Source organism: Geotrypetes seraphini, chromosome 3 (genome assembly GCF_902459505.1).
Source record: "Geotrypetes seraphini chromosome 3, aGeoSer1.1, whole genome shotgun sequence".
Taxonomy (NCBI): domain Eukaryota; kingdom Metazoa; phylum Chordata; class Amphibia; order Gymnophiona; family Dermophiidae; genus Geotrypetes; species Geotrypetes seraphini.
In genome coordinates, this window is record NC_047086.1 from 6,097,424 (window position 1) to 6,117,001 (window position 19,578).

At 43.3% G+C, this 19,578-nt stretch overlaps 1 protein-coding gene across 5 annotated transcripts in view; it reads left to right on the forward strand.

Annotated features, from left to right (window-relative positions):
* The window catches only part of WASF1 (WASP family member 1), a 177,966-nt gene that overhangs the window by 112,633 nt on the left and 45,755 nt on the right, over positions 1–19,578 (forward strand). For all 5 annotated transcript variants that reach the window (XM_033939544.1, XM_033939545.1, XM_033939541.1 and 2 more), the window contains one exon: positions 4,959–5,131. In XM_033939544.1, the coding sequence (XP_033795435.1) occupies positions 4,959–5,131 (173 nt within the window). The remainder of the gene's footprint in view (positions 1–4,958; positions 5,132–19,578) is intronic.

The following is a 19,578-nucleotide window of genomic DNA, read 5'->3' on the forward strand; positions in this document are numbered from 1 at the left end:
CCCAGGTGGAAATAGGAAGGTGCATCAGAGGAGAAGTTTCGGGACAGTAGCATGGGACTTGTGAGAATGGTTGCCGTGTCTGGTCACCTCAGAGAAAACTCTGAAAAGCACCCGTGAAGGTGAGAGGAAGGGAGGGAGATGGCCTGATGAGGGGAAGAGGATGAGTGGTGCTGAAGGGAAGTGGAGAGAGAGAAGGGGGGAGGGGAAAGGGGAACAGATGCTGAAGGGAAGTGAGGAGGGGAGAGAGAGAGGGGAGCAGATGCTGGATGGAAGGGGAGAGTGAGAGAGGGGAACAGACACTGAAGGGAAGTGGAGAGGATAGAAAGGGAGCAGGTGCTAGAAGGAAATGGGGAGAAGATAAAAGGGAGCAGACGCTGGATGGGAGAGGAGAGAGAAAGGGGAACAAACACAGAGAGGGGAGAAGACTTTGGAAGGAAGTGGAGAGGAGAGAGAGCACATACTGGATGGAAGGAGGGGACAAAGAAAAAAAGGGCTCATGTTGGATTGGGGGAAGAGGATAGAGTTAGTGAGATTTATTTATTTAAAAATGTATATACCGCCTGGAATCTCAGTGGTTTCCATACAGTAAACACAATTAAATACAAATCTTGCAATTGATAAAAAAAATCATTCACATCAAACTGGAGTAGTAACTTCACGCACTCTCCACAGACAACAAATGTACAACCTTGGAATCCTTTTGACAGATTATTCAACCTGGATCTAATCTAATCTTCAATTTATATACCGAGTCATCTTCCAACGGAGCTCGACTTGGTTCACATGTAATTAAGACTAGAGTATATAAGAAGAAGAGCATGAGAGAAGTACGAGCTGTATTATTATCATTTCATTGATACTATAGTTAAGCCGGATGAGTAAAGCTAATTACTTATGGGCCCCATAATCTTATACAGAGAGAAAAAAAAATGAAGCTGTTTTCCAAATGGAAAAAGATTAACATAGGCTGAAGTAGTTCTAGAAATAAGCATCCACTAATAGCTTAGATTTTTAACAGTTTCCTAAAACTGTAACGATGAGTACATAGTCTCAAGTGACCAGACAGCTTGTTCCAAAGAGACATTTCAGCATTAGAGAACATTTTTAATTTTGTAGCCACATGTCTCATGTTCTCAGCAGTGAGGGAAAGAGGTGGCAAGCTGTAGGTAGACACAATGAAAGGGAAATTGAGGACTGGAAAATAAGAAAGTAGACAAGAGGTAGAAAACAAATTGAGAAGGAAGAGCAGAAAAGAAATAGAAAGGAAAGATACCAGAGCATTGGGGGAGGAGGAGGAGACAGATACCATATCTTGTCGCACAGCGGGTGCCGGGCCTTGAGGCGGGTACCATCGCTGAGCACTATGTATAACTTTGGTGCGCCTCCAAAAGGTGAAGCCCCTGCTGGGAAAAATAATGATCAGAATGGCAAAGCTCCCAAAATTCACAATAAGGCCACAGTCCAGCCACTGTTCAAATAAAGAAGGCTTTATCTGGTACTTAAGCCAGTGTTCAAACATGTATCAAAAGAAAACTAGCATTAGGCCAGTGGCCTGGCTTCTTCAATTCCCTGTAAATCAGGGTCTCAGTTTCTGCTTACAGGTGATTACAAAACTATCAAAATAAAGACAAAAATCAAACAGTTCACCTGTTCCTGCAATTTGCACTGCAGCCCCTCTGGCTGCCAGGTCAGCGCATAGCTGGCAACACCCTTGCTTCAGGGTAAGTCCAGGAATTCAAACAGCTGACAATTTGCCAGTGAAAAAAACAAAACCAAAAATACAACACAGGTAAGTATTTCACAGTTCATTGAATCATAAAACTTTTCACTATCAAACTCACTGTGCATGCCTAAATGTAGTCATGCTTCCCCTACCAACTCTAGTAAAGTTGGAGGAGTGGGGAATTGCTGAATCTACTATCAAAAACCACAATCCCGACCCTTGGATTTCATGTGGATTCTGCCCCACAATCCCTGCTGTAGCAATCAGTGGCAGAAAATAAAGTACATTTATACGTAGGGGGAGGGGGGAGGGTAAAATTTATTTTAAAGGTCTTATTAATAGATAGTAATACAGTATGTACATGATACTTTGAATTAAATTATTTGTGGGAAGGATGGGTGGGGAGGGAATAAATTTATATATGTAAAATCATAATTGAATGAATTTCAAGTGATATGTAAAAGTTTATATGATGTAATATTGTGTACTTGTATGATGGAAAAATGAATAAAGAATTTGAAAAAAACACAAAACAAAAAAACAGTACAAAGTCCTGTAGACAGCACAGACAAGTGCTCTCAGAGTTTAGCAGTGTTCTAAGGCAGCAGTGGTAACAGCCTTTGTATTTCCTTTTCAAATAAACTTGGAAAAACAAGAGTCCTTTTCAGGCAGGACTGCTTCCCTGCTAATTGCCCTTACAAACTTCCAAAACAGCTTCAGGCTTCTGGGAACAAAACCAGCCAGCAAAACACAGTCCTTTTATCAAATAAACACCAAAGCAGTATCAGCTTCTTTACTGTAGCCAAAAAGAAAGCTTCAACTCACGTCCATTTGTTCACCAACTGGTGGCAGAACAATTTCCATTGCTTCCTGTGGTTCCAGGCATGGCAGCTGATTAGCAGGTAAGGATTCCTCCAAATCTAACATTTCTATTTCATTTCCTTGCCCGACTTTGGAGCACCTATTTGCTCTATTTGTTTTAGTTTTCAGTAGTCCCGTTCCCTGCACTTCAGCTGGGAACACAGAACAGAAATATTTGGAAAGCAATTTAGATTAATCTTTTGTCAGCTTCTACATATTCCTCCCCTTCACCTTTGAGTCTCATAATGCCACATTTGCACTTTCACTTATCACTAATACAGTATATCTAAAAAATGTATTGTTCCCCCCCCCCCCCCCCCGTTTTACCATGTCTGCTATTTTTTGTTCCATTTGCATTTTTGCTTTCCTGAGTACTCGACCAACAACTTTTCCAGATATTTTTGCCTGTCTTTTTTGAAGTTTATGAAGGCTAATCTCTTTTTCCTTACCTTCTCTGCTACTACTTTTGAGAACCAAAGTTGCCTTCTTTTCCTCTTACTTTTCTTACAAAATGGTTTGTTGCCTTTAAAATAGCTCCTTTCAGATTTGCCCACTTCTTTCCAGATATTCCCTCCAGACAACAATTACTTGACATAATCCCCCATCTGAACAAAGTTAGGTTTTTTTAAATTTAGAATCATTTGCAACTACCTTAAGTTTTTCTCTACTTTTATTCCCCCTGGCACACATGTTAAATGTTGGGAGGAATTGGTTGACTTGTATGTGTCTACTAACCTAACCCGATTCTGTATAGTATTTTAACTCCAACTTGTTTTGTTCCTTTTAAGATATTTTTTTATTACTGTACACTGCCTAGAAATTTGATTGAGCGGTATAAACATTTTTTTAATAAACTTGAAACTTGTGCTGCTGCTCCCTCCCCACATCCCAAGCATCGAAGCTCTGTCTAAGCAATAATCTTTGGTGTGATGTGTATTTGCTCTCTGCCTGAGCCATGAGATAGCCAAAGATTAGAAGTGTAGAATCAGTTTTCAAGGGGACTGATATAAAAGAAGCACTGTAAGAGGAGATTTGAATTTTATTCCCAATGTTGCTGTTGGCTACTTGGACAGCTGGGTCAAAAGAAAGACAATACAGTAGAACCGTGGATAGAATTAAATTAATTTAAAAACTTTAGGAAGCAGAGGGTAGGAATGAAGGGCCACTACTCTGACTTGAGGAGGGTCACGAGTGGTGTTCCGCAGGGGTCTGTGCTTGGTCCGCTGCTATTCAATGTCTTTATAAATGATCTAGAAACAGGGACGAAGTGCGAAGTAATAAAATTCGCAGATGACACCAAACTATTTAATGGGGCTAGGACTAAAGAGGACTGTGAAGATTTACAAAGGGACCTGAACAAACTAGGGGTGTGGGCAACAAGATGGTAGATGAAATTCAAGGTAGAGAAATGTAAAGTCTTGCATGTAGGAAACAGAAACCCGATGTACAGCTATATGATGGGAGGGCTAGTAATGGGTGAAAGTAGCCTAAAAAAGGACTTGGGAGGTAATAGTGGACAAGACAATGAAACTGTCGGCCCAGTATGCAGCGGCCTCTAAGAAGGCGAACAGAATGCTAGGTATCATCAAGAAACGTATTACAACCAGAACGAAGGAAGTTATCTTTCGGTTGTATCGGGCGATGGTGCACCCGCATCTGGAGTACTGTGTCCAATATTGGTCGCTGTACCTTAAGAAGGATATGGCGATACTCGAGAGGGTTCAGAAAAGCGACGAGATTGATAAAAGGTATGGAAAACCTTTCCTATGCTGAAAGATTGGAGAAACTGGGGCTCTTTTCCCTGGAAAAGCGGAGGCTTAGAGGAGACATGATAGAGACTTACAAGATCATGAAGGGCATAGAGAAAGTGGAGGGACAGATTCTTCAAACTTTCGAAAACTACAAGAACGAGAGGGCATTTGGAAAAATTAAGAGGGGACAGATTCAGAACCAATGCTAGGAAGTTCTTCTTCACCCAGAGGGTGGTGGACACCTGGAATGCGCTTCCAGAGGGTATGGTAGGACAGAGTACGGTATTGGGTTTCAAGAAAGGATTAGATGTTTTCCTGGAGGAAAAGGGGATTGAAGGGTATAGATAGAGGATTAATATGCAGGTCCTGGACCTGATGGGCCGCCGCATGAGTGGGCTGCTGGGCATGATGGACCTCTGGTCTGACCCAGCAGAGGCACTGCTTATGTTCTTATGTTGTTCAACTCTCAGTTCATGAGATCTGTACTATTAGTGTCAGATAGCACTTAGATTCTGTCACTCATTAATTGATAAACAAAATAACAGAATGATATATTTCTAACATTTTGAATTTTTATTGATTGGAAATAATGCTTATTTGCTTTTATAATCACTCTTCTGCAGCAGAAGAATCTTGATCGTCCACATGAGCCAGAGAAAGTGCCCCGGGCTCCTCATGATAGACGCAGAGAATGGCAGAAATTAGCCCAAGGTCAAGAGCTGGCTGATGATACAATCAATCTCTTACACAAGCACCTGGAAGTGCTTAATGGCCCAGCCCCACACTTTGAAACAAGGTGAAATTATTATGCTTATTCTAGATTTCCAATTTTTCTTTTTTTACATGTACAATCATCTGTTGTTTTGCTGTAGAGCAGATACCTTTGTTCCTTGGTAGTCAGTATTAACATTTGTAGTTGAAAAGTTCAGTGAATATTGAGCAGGTCCCCTGGTGAACTGTGTGTACCGTATACACAGCCCCCATGCAGAAGATGTCTATGTTGCATATCAGAGCTTCAAGTGTGGCTTTTAATGGAAGGAATCTTTCTTAGATTTTCCATCTTTTGCCTTCATAATTAGTTCTCCCGCATTTCATATCTTAGCGCCTTAAATTAAGCACCATTTGCATGCTTAAATTTAAAGAGTACTTGCATTTGTGGGTACATGCATGTTTTTAAGTGAACGCTCAGGCCCAGATTCTCTAAACCAGTGTTCTTCAACCACCGGTCCATGGACCAGTGCCGATCCACAGAAATTTCCTGCTGGTCCACAGGGCCAGCAAGTGCATCAGGCCCAAAACAGTGTTCTTCAATCGCTGGTCCATGGTGCGATCGATACGGCGTTATCTTCGAGCCAGCTCCCTCTTCCTAACTGATTCAGTGCACAAAGCCACGGGCAGTGGCTCCTACGGGCATCCTGCGCCTGAAACAGAAGCCTTTTCTCTGACGTTGCAAAGTCAGAGGGAAGGCTTCCAGATGAGGCACGGGACATGCAAGGTGCAATTAGTACTATTATGGGGTGGGGTCTGTGGTGGAGATTGGGTAGAGATGGGCGGGGTCTGGCCCACGACTTAGCCCAGTGCTCTTCAACCGCCGGTCCACAGAATAATTCTTTTATTTCTGCCGGTCCATAGGTGTAAAAAGGTTGAAAAACACTGCTCTAAACGGTCCCAGTTTTTTAAACTCAAGGTTTAATTGGGTATCTTCATCAGAAAGTTACTAGCCTTCAGGAATAGATTATTTCTAGATACTTGCAGTTCATCTTGATGCAAACATAAAATAAATAGCATACAATATACCTAAAAAGTCTAAGAGACTTTTAGTTTAATAATAATAATAATAACTTTATTTTTCTATACCGCCATAGTCAAACTGACTTCTAGGCGGTTCACATAGAAAGAAAGCTGGACAATCAGCGAAATACACAATGTAATAAGAAGGAAGTTACATAATAATTAGGGAAGCATAGGGAAGGAATACATGAGAGAAAGAAATTACATAATACATTGGGGTTATAAGGGGAAAGAATATCTGAGCATCTTTACTCCAATTACAATTTAAATTATGAAATAAATGATCAATACAAGGCCAGGTGCCATGTGTACAGTTATTTCTCAGTTGGTGAGAGATCATATGTGCACATTTGGTACAAAGAGCTTCTAGCTAGTCTCAGGGAACAAGTTTGATTTCTTGAAGCTAGAGTAGCAGATTTGGAGGCATTGAGATAGAGAGATATATAGGGGTCATAGTAAGGGAAGAGTGTGGCACAGTGGTTAAAGCTACAGTCTCAGCACCCTGAGGTTGTGGGTTCAAACCCACGCAGCTCCTTGTGACCCTGGGCAAGTCAGTTAATCCCTCCATTGCACCAGGTACATTAGATAGATTGTGAGCCCACTGAGACAGACAGGGAAAAATGCTTGAGAACCTGAATAAACTCATGTAAACTGTCCTGAGATCCCTTGGGAAAACGGTATAGAAAATTGAATGAAGAAATAAATAGTACAGAAGTTCCACCTTCAGTCTGGCAGACTCTTTGCTGCCATGGAGGAAGTCAGAGCATGCATCCATACTGTCCATGTTCTATCTTTTCTTCAAACCAAAGCCTGGTCACAGGTGACTTGTCTTGACCCAATCAGATTACACATTCCTCCTGTTCAGGAGTTGAAAAGCAGGCCTGAAGAACACTCTATTACATGTTGGTGTAGACACCATTCCTTATGGTACAGGCGCTGGACAAAGGGGCCCATGGGGTCTTATCACATTCTGGTGTCCTATAAATCTGTCTTCTTTACAACTGTGCACACTGCGATGAAGTGCCATTGTCCTTGTGATGTAAATATAAAAGAAAGGGCAAATGAGATGTCGGATCAGTCCAAAAGGGAATTTTTTTTTATATAGGTCCCAACAATATAAAATTGTCTTCTTCAGGGGGCAAAAATACGATATAAATATAATAAAAACAAAAATATGTATAAATGTAGAATTTCAGTATTAATAAACATAAACAGATAAAAGTATTGTCTAAAAAGGTTTGAGCTTGTAGCTTCATATCTGAATATAAGTCAGAAAATGCAAATAAATTAAGATTTAAAAAATATGCCCAGAGGATCATATGAGAAAGACCAGAGTAGGAAGAGATCAAACAGCGACCAAAACCATCCAGTGAAGTAAACTGGGCGGACTGCCCAAAAGAATGAAAAATATAAGCTATTTAAAAAATGATGAAAACATTGTGACAAATACTGAAACAATATAAATATTGGATAAAGTGATATATATAAACTCAAGTCAAGTCAGTCAGAAAGCTACTAAATGTCACAGAGAAAAGGAAAAAAATACAACACACATGCCCAGAAATCATAATTAAAGAGCACTGCTTCAATAAGATTAATCTGTTAAAGTTTGTGGAAAAAATATGCTCTAAAACTTAAAAGAGCCAGTAGCAAAATGTACTTACTGTTGCTTGAAATACAAACTCTGAAATCGGAATCGGAATACCATCACAGTAGCATACTAGGGGCTCCTTTTATCAAGGCGCGCTAGCGGGGTTAGCGCGCTGGACATTTCATCACGCGCTAACCCCTGCGGCAAGCCAAAAAACTAATGCCTCGTCAATGGAGGCATTGGTGACTAGTGTGGCAGGCGGTTTAACGCGCAGTATTCTGTGCATTAAACCCCTACTGCGCCTATATAAAAGGATTCTTAAATGTCAGTGCGCCAAAGAGTTGTACGCATGCATTTACTGAGGTTTAAAAATCAGCTGTTTATTCTGTATATATAAATATGTATGACTCTGAGAAGCACCAAGAAAACTGTGTGATCTCTGTGCTTATATTTAAAAAGCTTGCCAAAAATATAAGGGGCTAATATACATTGATGGCATAGGACAATTAAACTTATATTCAAAAGCTGACCGACCAAGAGTTTACAAATATTGAAACACTAACCTGATAAAGCTAATTGAACCAAACTCATGCCGCACTCTTACAAAACATGTGCAGGTGATCAAGGCCACCAGCGTGCTCGACTTTAAGAATAAATGGGACATCCACGTGGGATCCCTACGAGGGTCGAGTTAAGGAACTGGGTCATTAGCACTCAGACTTAATGGGGTGGGTCAGTAGAGTGGTCAGACTTGATGGGCTGTAGCCCTTTTCTGCCATCATCTTTCTATGTTTCTATGAACTGTTTAAAAATGGGGCAGAACTTTCTCCTTCTACAATGTCCTTGTGATGGCAACTGGAATGTAGATGCAGGAGCAGTTTGGTTCATAGGCCTCTTTTGAACCCAAGTGATACACTGGGGACACCACTACAACTTTATACCTGAAGTAATAGGGGGTAAAGTTAACCTAACCGAGATCGCAAAGAGCAGCAGTGGGATTTGATGCAGGCATTCCTGGTTCTCAACATGTTGCTTTAACCATTAGGTTAGCCTTTAAATTAGAACCCAGGGGAAAGCTGGCAATCGCTCAGGAGTGCATGATTCAGAGGAAGTTAGAACATCCTGATAGAAAGGTTGCAATAAAGGCAAAACTACAGTCAGAAATGAAAGACTGCAAATTATCCCTGTTACCTGATAAAGGGAAAGGGGTTGGCTTTTGAGATATGCTACCTTTCTGTGGTTACAATCAAAGCTGTCCTTATTTTGTACCTGGGACAACAGAGGGTTACGTGACTTGCCCAGAGTCACATGGAGCTGTAGTGGGAATTGATTTCAGGTCTCTAGGATCCCACTGCACTAAATAGGAGCCTGCTCCTCCACTCACTCACACAAGCAAGTTACAATTATAAACAATGGCATATTTTCTAGTAAGTACTTACCGTACTGGCACATCAAGCCCAATATCCTGTTTCCAACTGGGGCCAATCCTGGTCACAACTACCTAGTGATCCAAAAAGAGTAAATTAGATTTCTTGCTGCTTACCCCAGGAATAAGTAGTTGATTTTCCCCAAGCCCAACTTAATAATGATTTATGAACTTTCCTTATAGGAATTTGTCCAAACCTGTTTTAAAAACTCTATGTTAATGGCTTTTACCACATTCTCTGGCAACGAATTCCAGAGCTTACTTGTATATTAAGAAATATTTACTCCAATTTGTCCTAAATGTACTGTTTAGTAATTTTGTACTAAACTCTAGTTCTTCTACTTTTGGAAAGACAGAAAAATTGATTTGTTTCTCCCCATTCCAGGAGATAGTTGAGTGGAGGTAAACATTGTTACCTTAGTAGAAACATTCAGGACAGGAAAAAGCTTCAGAATTCAAACTGAAGACTTTAAGAAAATGCTTCGTCAGTCTTTCCAATGCAGCCATGTTTTGTGGCAATTCTGGGATTATCACCGCTAAAACCGCACAGTTTGGTTGAGCAAATGTTTGCATCTTTTTTTTTTTTTTTTTTTTAATTGAGTTTAATACTTTTACAATATCATAAAGATATCAAAGAAAAAAAGGTTTCCATACAAATTTTCAATTCAAGAAATAATACAAAAAAAAACCAATCCTTTACAAGCCCACTAAAAAGGGGAGACATATTACTATATTCTTATTCTATATATATAGAATCAGAGGTATGTATGTGTGTGTGTATGTGCCACGATCACGCAAAAACGGCTTGACCGATTTGAACGAAACTTGGTATGCAGATCCCTCACTACCTGGGGTGATATGTTCTGGGGGTCTCGCAGCCCACCTGCACACGTGGGCGGAGCTACAAACAGAAAATCAGATTTCACCCATTCATGTCAATGGAAAAAATGTAAAAAGCTGCCATTCTCACAGTAATTCAAAAACGGCTTGACCGATTTGAACGAAACTTGGTATGCAGATCCCTCACGACCTGGGGTGATATGTTCTGGGGGTCTCGCGGCCCACCTGCACACGTGGGCGGAGCTACAAACAGAAAATCAGATTTCACCCATTCATGTCAATGGAAAAAATGTAAAAAGCTGCCATTCTCACAGTAATTCAAAAACGGCTTGACCGATTTGAACGAAACTTGGTATGCAGATCCCTCACTAACTGGGGTGATATGTTCTGGGGGTCTCGCGGCCCACCTGCACACGTGGGCGGAGCTACAAACAGAAAATCAGATTTCACCCATTCATGTCAATGGAAAAAATGTAAACAGCTGCCATTCTCACAGTTATTCAAAAACGGCTTGACCGATTTGAACGAAACTTGGTATGCAGATCCCTCACTACCTGGGGTGATATGTTCTGGGGGTCTCGCGGCCCACCTGCACACGTGGGCGGAGCTACAAACAGAAAATCAGATTTCACCCATTCATGTCAATGGAAAAAATGTAAAAAGCTGCCATTCTCACAGTAATTCAAAAACGGCTTGACCGATTTGAACGAAACTTGGTATGCAGATCCCTCACTACCTGGGGTGATATGTTCTGGGGGTCTCGCGGCCCACCTGCACACGTGGGCGGAGCTACAAACAGAAAATCAGATTTCACCCATTCATGTCAATGGAAAAAATGTAAAAAGCTGCCATTCTCACAGTAATTCAAAAACGGCTTGACCGATTTGAACGAAACTTGGTATGCAGATCCCTCACTACCTGGGATGATATGTTCTGGGGGTCTCGCGGCCCACCTGCACACGTGGGCGGAGCTACAAACAGAAAATCAGATTTCACCCATTCATGTCAATGGAAAAAATGTAAAAAGCTGCCATTCTCACAGTAATTCAAAAACGGCTTGACCGATTTGAACGAAACTTGGTATGCAGATCCCTCACTACCTGGGGTGATATGTTCTGGGGGTCTCACGGCCCACCTGCACATGTGGGCGGAGCTACAAACAGAACATCAGATTTCACCCATTCATGTCAATGGAAAAAATGTAAAAAGCTGCCATTCTCACAGTAATTCAAAAACGGCTTGACCGATTTGAACGAAACTTGGTATGCAGATCCCTCACTACCTGGGATGATATGTTCTGGGGGTCTCGCGGCCCACCTGCACACGTGGGCGGAGCTACAAACAGAAAATCAGATTTCACCCATTCATGTCAATGGAAAAAATGTAAAAAGCTGCCATTCTCACAGTAATTCAAAAACGGCTTGACCGATTTGAACGAAACTTGGTATGCAGATCCCTCACTACCTGGGATGATATGTTCTGGGGGTCTCGCGGCCCACCTGCACACGTGGGCGGAGCTACAAACAGAAAATCAGATTTCACCCATTCATGTCAATGGAAAAAATGTAAAAAGCTGCCATTCTCACAGTAATTCAAAAACGGCTTGACCGATTTGAACGAAACTTGGTATGCAGATCCCTCACCACCTGGGGTGATATGTTCTGGGGGTCTCGCGGCCCACCTGCACACGTAGGCGGAGCTACAAACAGAAAATCAGATTTCACCCATTCATGTCAATGGAAAAAATGTAAAAAGCTGCCATTCTCACAGTAATTCAAAAACGGCTTGACCGATTTGAACGAAACTTGGTATGCAGATCCCTCACTACCTGGGATGATATGTTCTGGGGTCTCGCGGCCCACCTGCACACGTGGGCGGAGCTACAAACAGAAAATCAGATTTCACCCATTCATGTCAATGGAAAAAATGTAAAAAGCTGCCATTCTCACTGTAATTCAAAAACGGCTTGACCGATTTGAACGAAACTTGGTATGCAGATCCCTCACTACCTGGGGTGATATGTTCTGGGGGTCTCGCGGCCCACCTGCACACGTGGGCGGAGCTACAAACAGAAAATCAGATTTCACCCATTCATGTCAATGGAAAAAATGTAAAAAGCTGCCATTCTCACAGTAATTCAAAAACGGCTTGACCGATTTGAACGAAACTTGGTATGCAGATCCCTCACTACCTGGGGTGATATGTTCTGGGGGTCTCGCGGCCCACCTGCACACGTGGGCGGAGCTACAAACAGAAAATCAGATTTCACCCATTCATGTCAATGGAAAAAATGTAAAAAGCTGCCATTCTCACAGTAATTCAAAAACGGCTTGACCGATTTGAACGAAACTTGGTATGCTGATCCCTCACTACCTGGGGTGATATGTTCTGGGGGTCTCGCGGCCCACCTGCACACGTGGGCGGAGCTACAAACAGAAAATCAGATTTCACCCATTCATGTCAATGGAAAAAATGTAAAAAGCTGCCATTCTCACAGTAATTCAAAAACGGCTTGACCGATTTTAACGAAACTTGGTATGCTGATCCCTCACTACCTGGGCTGATATGTTCTGGGGGTCTCGCGGCCCACCTGCACACATGGGCGGAGCTACAAACAGAAAATCAGATTTCACCCATTCATGTCAATGGAAAAAATGTAAAAAGCTGCCATTCTCACAGTAATTCAAAAACGGCTTGACCGATTTGAACGAAACTTGGTATGCTGATCCCTCACTACCTGGGGTGATATGTTCTGGGGGTCTCGCGGCCCACCTGCACACGTGGGCGGAGCTACAAACAGAAAATCAGATTTCACCCATTCATGTCAATGGAAAAAATGTAAAAAGCTGCCATTCTCACAGTAATTCAAAAACGGCTTGACCGATTTGAACGAAACTTGGTATGCTGATCCCTCACTACCTGGGGTGATATGTTCTGGGGGTCTCGCGGCCCACCTGCACACGTGGGCGGAGCTACAAACAGAAAATCAGATTTCACCCATTCATGTCAATGGAAAAAATGTAAAAAGCTGCCATTCTCACAGTAATTCAAAAACGGCTTGACCGATTTTAACGAAACTTGGTATGCTGATCCCTCACTACCTGGGCTGATATGTTCTGGGGGTCTCGCGGCCCACCTGCACACGTGGGCGGAGCTACAAACAGAAAATCAGATTTCACCCATTCATGTCAATGGAAAAAATGTAAAAAGCTGCCATTCTCACAGTAATTCAAAAACGGCTTGACCGATTTGAACGAAACTTGGTATGCTGATCCCTCACTACCTGGGGTGATATGTTCTGGGGGTCTCGCGGCCCACCTGCACACGTGGGCGGAGCTACAAACAGAAAATCAGATTTCACCCATTCATGTCAATGGAAAAAATGTAAAAAGCTGCCATTCTCACAGTAATTCAAAAACGGCTTGACCGATTTGAACGAAACTTGGTATGCTGATCCCTCACTACCTGGGGTGATATGTTCTGGGGGTCTCGCGGCCCACCTGCACACGTGGGCGGAGCTACAAACAGAAAATCAGATTTCACCCATTCATGTCAATGGAAAAAATGTAAAAAGCTGCCATTCTCACAGTAATTCAAAAACGGCTTGACCGATTTTAACGAAACTTGGTATGCTGATCCCTCACTACCTGGGCTGATATGTTCTGGGGGTCTCGCGGCCCACCTGCACACGTGGGCGGAGCTACAAACAGAAAATCAGATATCACCCATTCATGTCAATGGAAAAAATGTAAAAAGCTGCCATTCTCACAGTAATTCAAAAACGGCTTGACCGATTTGAACGAAACTTGGTATGCAGATCCCTCACTACCTGGGGTGATATGTTCTGGGGGTCTCTCGGCCCACCACTCTATGTTGCTTGCTCAAGGGTGGGTTCCCCCAACAATTTATATGTTCTTGCTCCTGGAGATGAAACTAAAAATTTTGTTTGTAATCACGTTTTGCGTTAGTTGTATTGTATTCATTTTGTCAAATATTTCACATTATAATTTGAATATTTTACTTTTTATTAAGCTGTAAAACAATAATTTCATTCACCACTATAAAGTATCTTTATTTGAATCCATTTACAGTGTTATTGCTATAATTAAATACCCGTGCAACGCCGGGGCATCAGCTAGTTTCAAATAAATTTTTAAAGGAAAACAAAAAAATGGTTGAGTTCCAATGAACTCAAATCATTCCCAACTAAGTTTAGGACATTTTGACATTCCTACCCTAATTCCTCATCAATAAATAAAAGAAAAAGAAAAGAAATCTCACTTCTGTTCACGAGCTACCAAAAATTGTTACAATTGAATGGGGTCCCAAAAGACAAATTCAGTATCTTGTATCTTAACCAGACATTTACAAGGAAACTTCAAGAAAAATGATGCCTCGAGTGCCACTACTCTAGTTCTCAATTTCAAAAATTATTTTCTTCTAAACTGAGTAGCTCTTGAGACATCTGGAAATATACTAATCAAATCCCCACAGAACTTGGTCAGTCTATTTTTAAAGTAAAGTTTCATTAACAACATTTTATCTGTCTCACTCATACATATTAGAATCAATGTGGACATGTTAGAATCAAAGTACCATGAAACACTGGCTGCGTTGTAAAGGCTGGACAAGTGTTTTCTTATGGCATTCAGTTAAGTTGACAATTCATTTCTGTCTAAGGAGTTTCTGCACAACCAGAGAGAAGAAATTGCACATAAATTATAAAAAAATAGAGCACTTTGATCTCTGAAGTTGACTTCTAAGGTAACAGTTCCCAAACCAGGCTTATATTTGCTATGGTGCTGCTGCGTTATAAATTGATATTGTTTTGTGGGATTGTTTTGGTAGTTAGTTTTATCAAATACATGTGTACATAATAACTCCAACCCCATTCTGTCCTAACTATGCCCCTGGGAACAGCTGTATATGGTCTACATCGGACAGCACTTGTATTCTGTTTAAGAGCCCTTTCTTTAGCAACTTTCCAGACCAGCATAGGGTTAATCTTACAAGCGGGTATACAGTATATCTCATCATGACCAGCAGGTGGAGACTGTAGTAATATCCCGACGGTCCGCAGGAAAGGGGTCCAACCGGAATTCTCCTTCAGGTGTTTCAGGACGGTTCTGCTCTGCAGTTTGCCCATTTCCTGCCAAATCATTTTCTAGCTTCTCCTTGTCATGTACCATGGAAGAAGCAGGTTTTTTGCCAGATCCTTAAAAGATTGCTAGTGGTTCCAGTGTCCCCTCAGGAGTTGGGCACCAGCAGGTACTCAATTTACTTTGTGGTGCCCAAGAAAGGGACTTTTCAGCCCATCTTAGATTTGAAGGGGTCATCAGGGCTCTCAGAGTTCCATCTATTTACATGGAGACACTGCAATCAGTGATTCTGGTGGTTCAGCCGGGGGAGTATCTAACCTCTCTTTACCTGATAGAAGCCTACTTGCACATTCCAATCCGGACCTCCCATCAGCGCTTCCTTAGTTTTGCGATCTTGGGCCAGCACTTTCAGTTCTGTGTGCTCCCTTTTGGTCTGGCCATGGCTCCCTGAATGTTCACCAAGGTTATGGTGGTTGTTGTGGCGGCCTTGCAGACAGAGGGCATTCTGGTGCATCCTTACCTAGATGACTGGTTGATTCTCGCAAAATCCTTCCAGGAGAGCACCCGGGTCACGGCTCGGGTGGTGGAGTTCCTGCAGTCGCTGGGCTGGGTTGTCAACCTTGCCAAGAGCCGGTTGGCCCCCTCGCAGTGCCTGGAGAATCTTGGGGTGCTGTTCAAAACCTTCTTGGGGAAGGTCTTTCTCCCAGAGGCCCAGGTAAGCAAATTACACTATCAAATTCGACTGCTTATGGCATCCCGGTGTCCTCGGATGCAGGATTTCCTCCAAGTCTTGGGGTCAACGGTGGCTTCCCTCGACTTGGTGAGGTGGGCTCGGACCCACATGTGTCCTCTTCAGTATTCCCTGCTTCAGAGTAGTCACTCCAGACTCTCAGTCTAGATCACCGTGTTTCTCTGAGGGGCTTGGCTAGCTCCAGTCTTCGTTGGTGGCTCTAAACCTCCCATCTTGTTCAAGCGATGAGTCTGAATCAGCCACAGTGGTCAGTGCTTCTCACGGATGCTTGTCTTCTCGGTTGGGGAGCTCTGTGTCTAAGTCACTCAACTCAGAGCACCTGCTCCACAGAGGAAGCGACCTGGTTGATCAGTGTTCTGGAAACCAGAGCCATCCATCTGGAGCTGTTAGCCTTGTCAAGCAAATCGGTCTGGGGTATGTCAGACTTTGCCACGGCGGTGGCCTATGTCACTCGTCAGGGGGCCACCAAGAGCACTTAGGTGGCACAGGAGGTGGCTCTGCTCATGCTCTGGGCAGAGTTGCATCTTCAGGACATCTCGGCCTCACACATAGCTGGAGTGGAGAATGTTCAAGCGGACTTCCTCAGTCATCACAGTGGTGTCTAAGCCATGTGGCCTTTCACTTGTTAGTGCAGTCTTGGGGTCAGCCCCTAATGGACCTGATGGCCACAGGAGTTAATGCCAAAACTTCCCGCTTCTTCAGTCGTCACAGAGACGGTCAGGCCGAGGGTCTGGATGCTCTGGTTCAACCATGGCCAATGGAAGGGCTGTTGTATTTGTTCCCTCCGTGGCCATTGTGGGCAGAGTTCTTCTCCACATTGTTCTACACCCGGGCCTGGTGGTTTTGGTAGCTCCGGATTGGCCCTGACGTCCGTGGTATGCGGATCTGGTGCGGCTTCTGGTGTCAGATCCTTTTCCTCTGCCTCTTTGATAGAGGTGCTGATAAAGGACCGCATCATTGATCACCTTGATGGACACGGTCTGATGAGGACCAGCCAGCATGGTTTCAGCAAAGGCAGATCTTGTTTGACGAACTTGCTGCACTTCTTCAAGGGAGTAAACAGGCAAATAGACAAGGGCGACCCAATCGACATTGTATATCTGGATTTTCAGAAGGCTTTCGACAAGGTTCCACATGAATGACTACTTCAGAAAATTGCGAGCGATGGAATTGAGGGTGAAATACTCACATGGATTAAAAACTGGCTGGAGCATAGGAAACGGAGAGTGGGGGTAAATGGACAATACTCGGACTGGAAGAGCGCCACCAGTGGGGTGCCGCAAGGCTCGGTGCTTGGATCCGTGCTCTTCAACATCTTTATAAATGATCTGGACATTGGTATAACGAGTGAGGTGATTAAATTTGCAGACAATACAAAGTTATTCAGAGTAGTTAAGACATGGGGATTGCGAAGATCTGCAACGTGACATAATCAAGCTTGAGAAATGGGCATCGACATGGCAAATGAGGTTCAACGTGGATAAGTGTAAAGTGATGCATGTCGGTAACAAAAATCTCTTGCACGAATAAAGAATGTCTGGGGCAGTACTTGGAGAGACCTCCCAGGAAAGAGACTTGGGAGTTCTGATCAACAAGTCGATGAAGCCATTCACGCAATGCGTGGTGGTGGCGAAAAGAGTGAACAGAATGCTAGGAATGATAAAGAAGGGGATCACGAACAGATTGGAGAAGGTCATCATGCCGCTGTACCGGGCCATGGTGCGCCCTCACCTGGAATACTGCGTTCAGCACTGGTTGCCGCACATGAAGAAGGACACTGTACTACTCGAAAGGGTCCAGAGAAGAGCAACTAAAATGGTTAAGGGGCTGGAAGGGTTGCCGTACAGTGAGAGATTGGAGAAACTGGGCCTCTTCTCCCTTGAAAAGAGGAGACTGAGAGGGGACATGATCGAAACATTCAAAATACTGAAGGGAATAGACTTAGTAGATAAAGACAGATTGTTCACCCTCTCCAAGGTAGGAAGAATGAAAGGGCACTCATTAAACTTGAAAGGGGATAGATTCCATACAAACATAAGGACGTTCTTCTTTACCCAGAAAGTGGTAGAAAACTGGAACACTCTTCTTTAGTCTGTTATAGGGGAAAACACCCTCCAGGGATTCAAGACAAAGTTGGACAAGTTCCTTAGAGCACTAGTCTTTGACCTGGGGTCCACTGTGTGAGCAGACTGCTGGGCACGAAGGCCCACTGGTCTGACCCAGTAGCGGCAATTCTTATGTTCTTATCTTCTGACTCAGGGCCCCATTCCCCTGTTCGATCAGGCTCCCTTTTTTGTCTTACGGCTTGGCTCTTGAAAGGGAACGCCTAGGTAGAAAGGGGTATTCAGGTAAAGTGATCTCTCTCTTGGGGTCCCGCAGACTTTCTACTTCTCGGGCTTATTTGCGGGTTTGGCGTATATTTGAGGAGTGGTGTACAATGCGGGGAGAGGTGGCTTTTTGTTCTTCCCTGCCTAACATCTTAGAGTTCTTGCAGGATAGCCTGGACAGGGGCCTGGCTTGGTCTTCTCTCTGGGTTCAGCTTGTGGTCCTTTCAGCCTTTCGTGGGTTATAACGGGGTCAGCATCTGACTCCCATTCATGATGTTGTTTGCTTCTTGCGGGCGGCCAAGTTGCTCAATCCTCCAGTGTGACCGTCTGTTCCCTCTTGGGTTTTGAATCTGGTCGTGTCTGGGCTTGTGCGCTCCCTGTTTAAACTTTTGGGTGCCTGCATGTTGAAGGACCTTACTCTTAAGGTGGTCTTCTTGATAGCTATTACTTCTGCTAAACGTGTTTCGGAGCTGCAGGCTCTCTCTTGTAGGTATCCCTTCCTGGAGTTTTTCTAGGGAGTGGGTAGTGTTGAGGCCCGTTCCTTCCTTTCTGCCAAAGGTAGTTTCTCCTTTTTATGTCAATCACTGTGGTCCTCCCGGTCCTGGGTAGTCAGGCAGGTTCTTCTGAGCAGAAACAGTAACGCAAATTGGATGTTGATCGATCCTTCGTGCCTACTTGCGGAGGACCCAGAAGATCAGAAAATCAAATCATCATCTTCTCCTTATAGCAGGTCCTCATAGGAGGGATGGCGCTTCCAAGGCTACCATTGCACGCTGGATCAAGGAAACTGTCGTGTTCGCTTATCTTCTTCAGAAAAAGACTGTTCCGGAATTTCTCAAGGCTCATTCTGGTGGACAGGCAGCTTCTTGGACTGAGTCTTTGCTGGTGCCTCCTCTGGATATTTGTAAGACGGTGGTCTGGTCTTCTCTACATTCTTTTGTCAGACACTACCATGTGGACATTCGCGCGAGTTCTGGTATCTGCCCTTTTGGGGTCCCACCCATGATGGGGACTGCTATGGGTGCGTCCCGCTTGTAAGATTAACCCTATGCTGGTCTGGAGAGTTGCTAAAGAAGGAGAAATTAGGTTCTTACCTGCTAATTTACTTTCTTTTAGCCTCTCCAGACCAGCATAGGACCCCATCCTTTCTATTGTTGTGTTCTTGCGTGCAGATTTTCATTTTTCGATCGGTTTCTAGCATTTTTCTAGAGCCGGGGAGATTAAGAACAGCGACTGTGGCTTGGCTGACAAGCTGTTTGCTATTTGCATTTGTTCCTTTGCTATTTGCATTTGTTCCTTTGCATTTTCCAACAGCATTTCTGTTTTTATTTGTGGATGCTCCTGTTTGGAGTCTTGTTTGTTTTTCTGTATATAGTTCTTAGTTCTGCTTGGCTATTCGGCAGACTGAGGTAATTAGG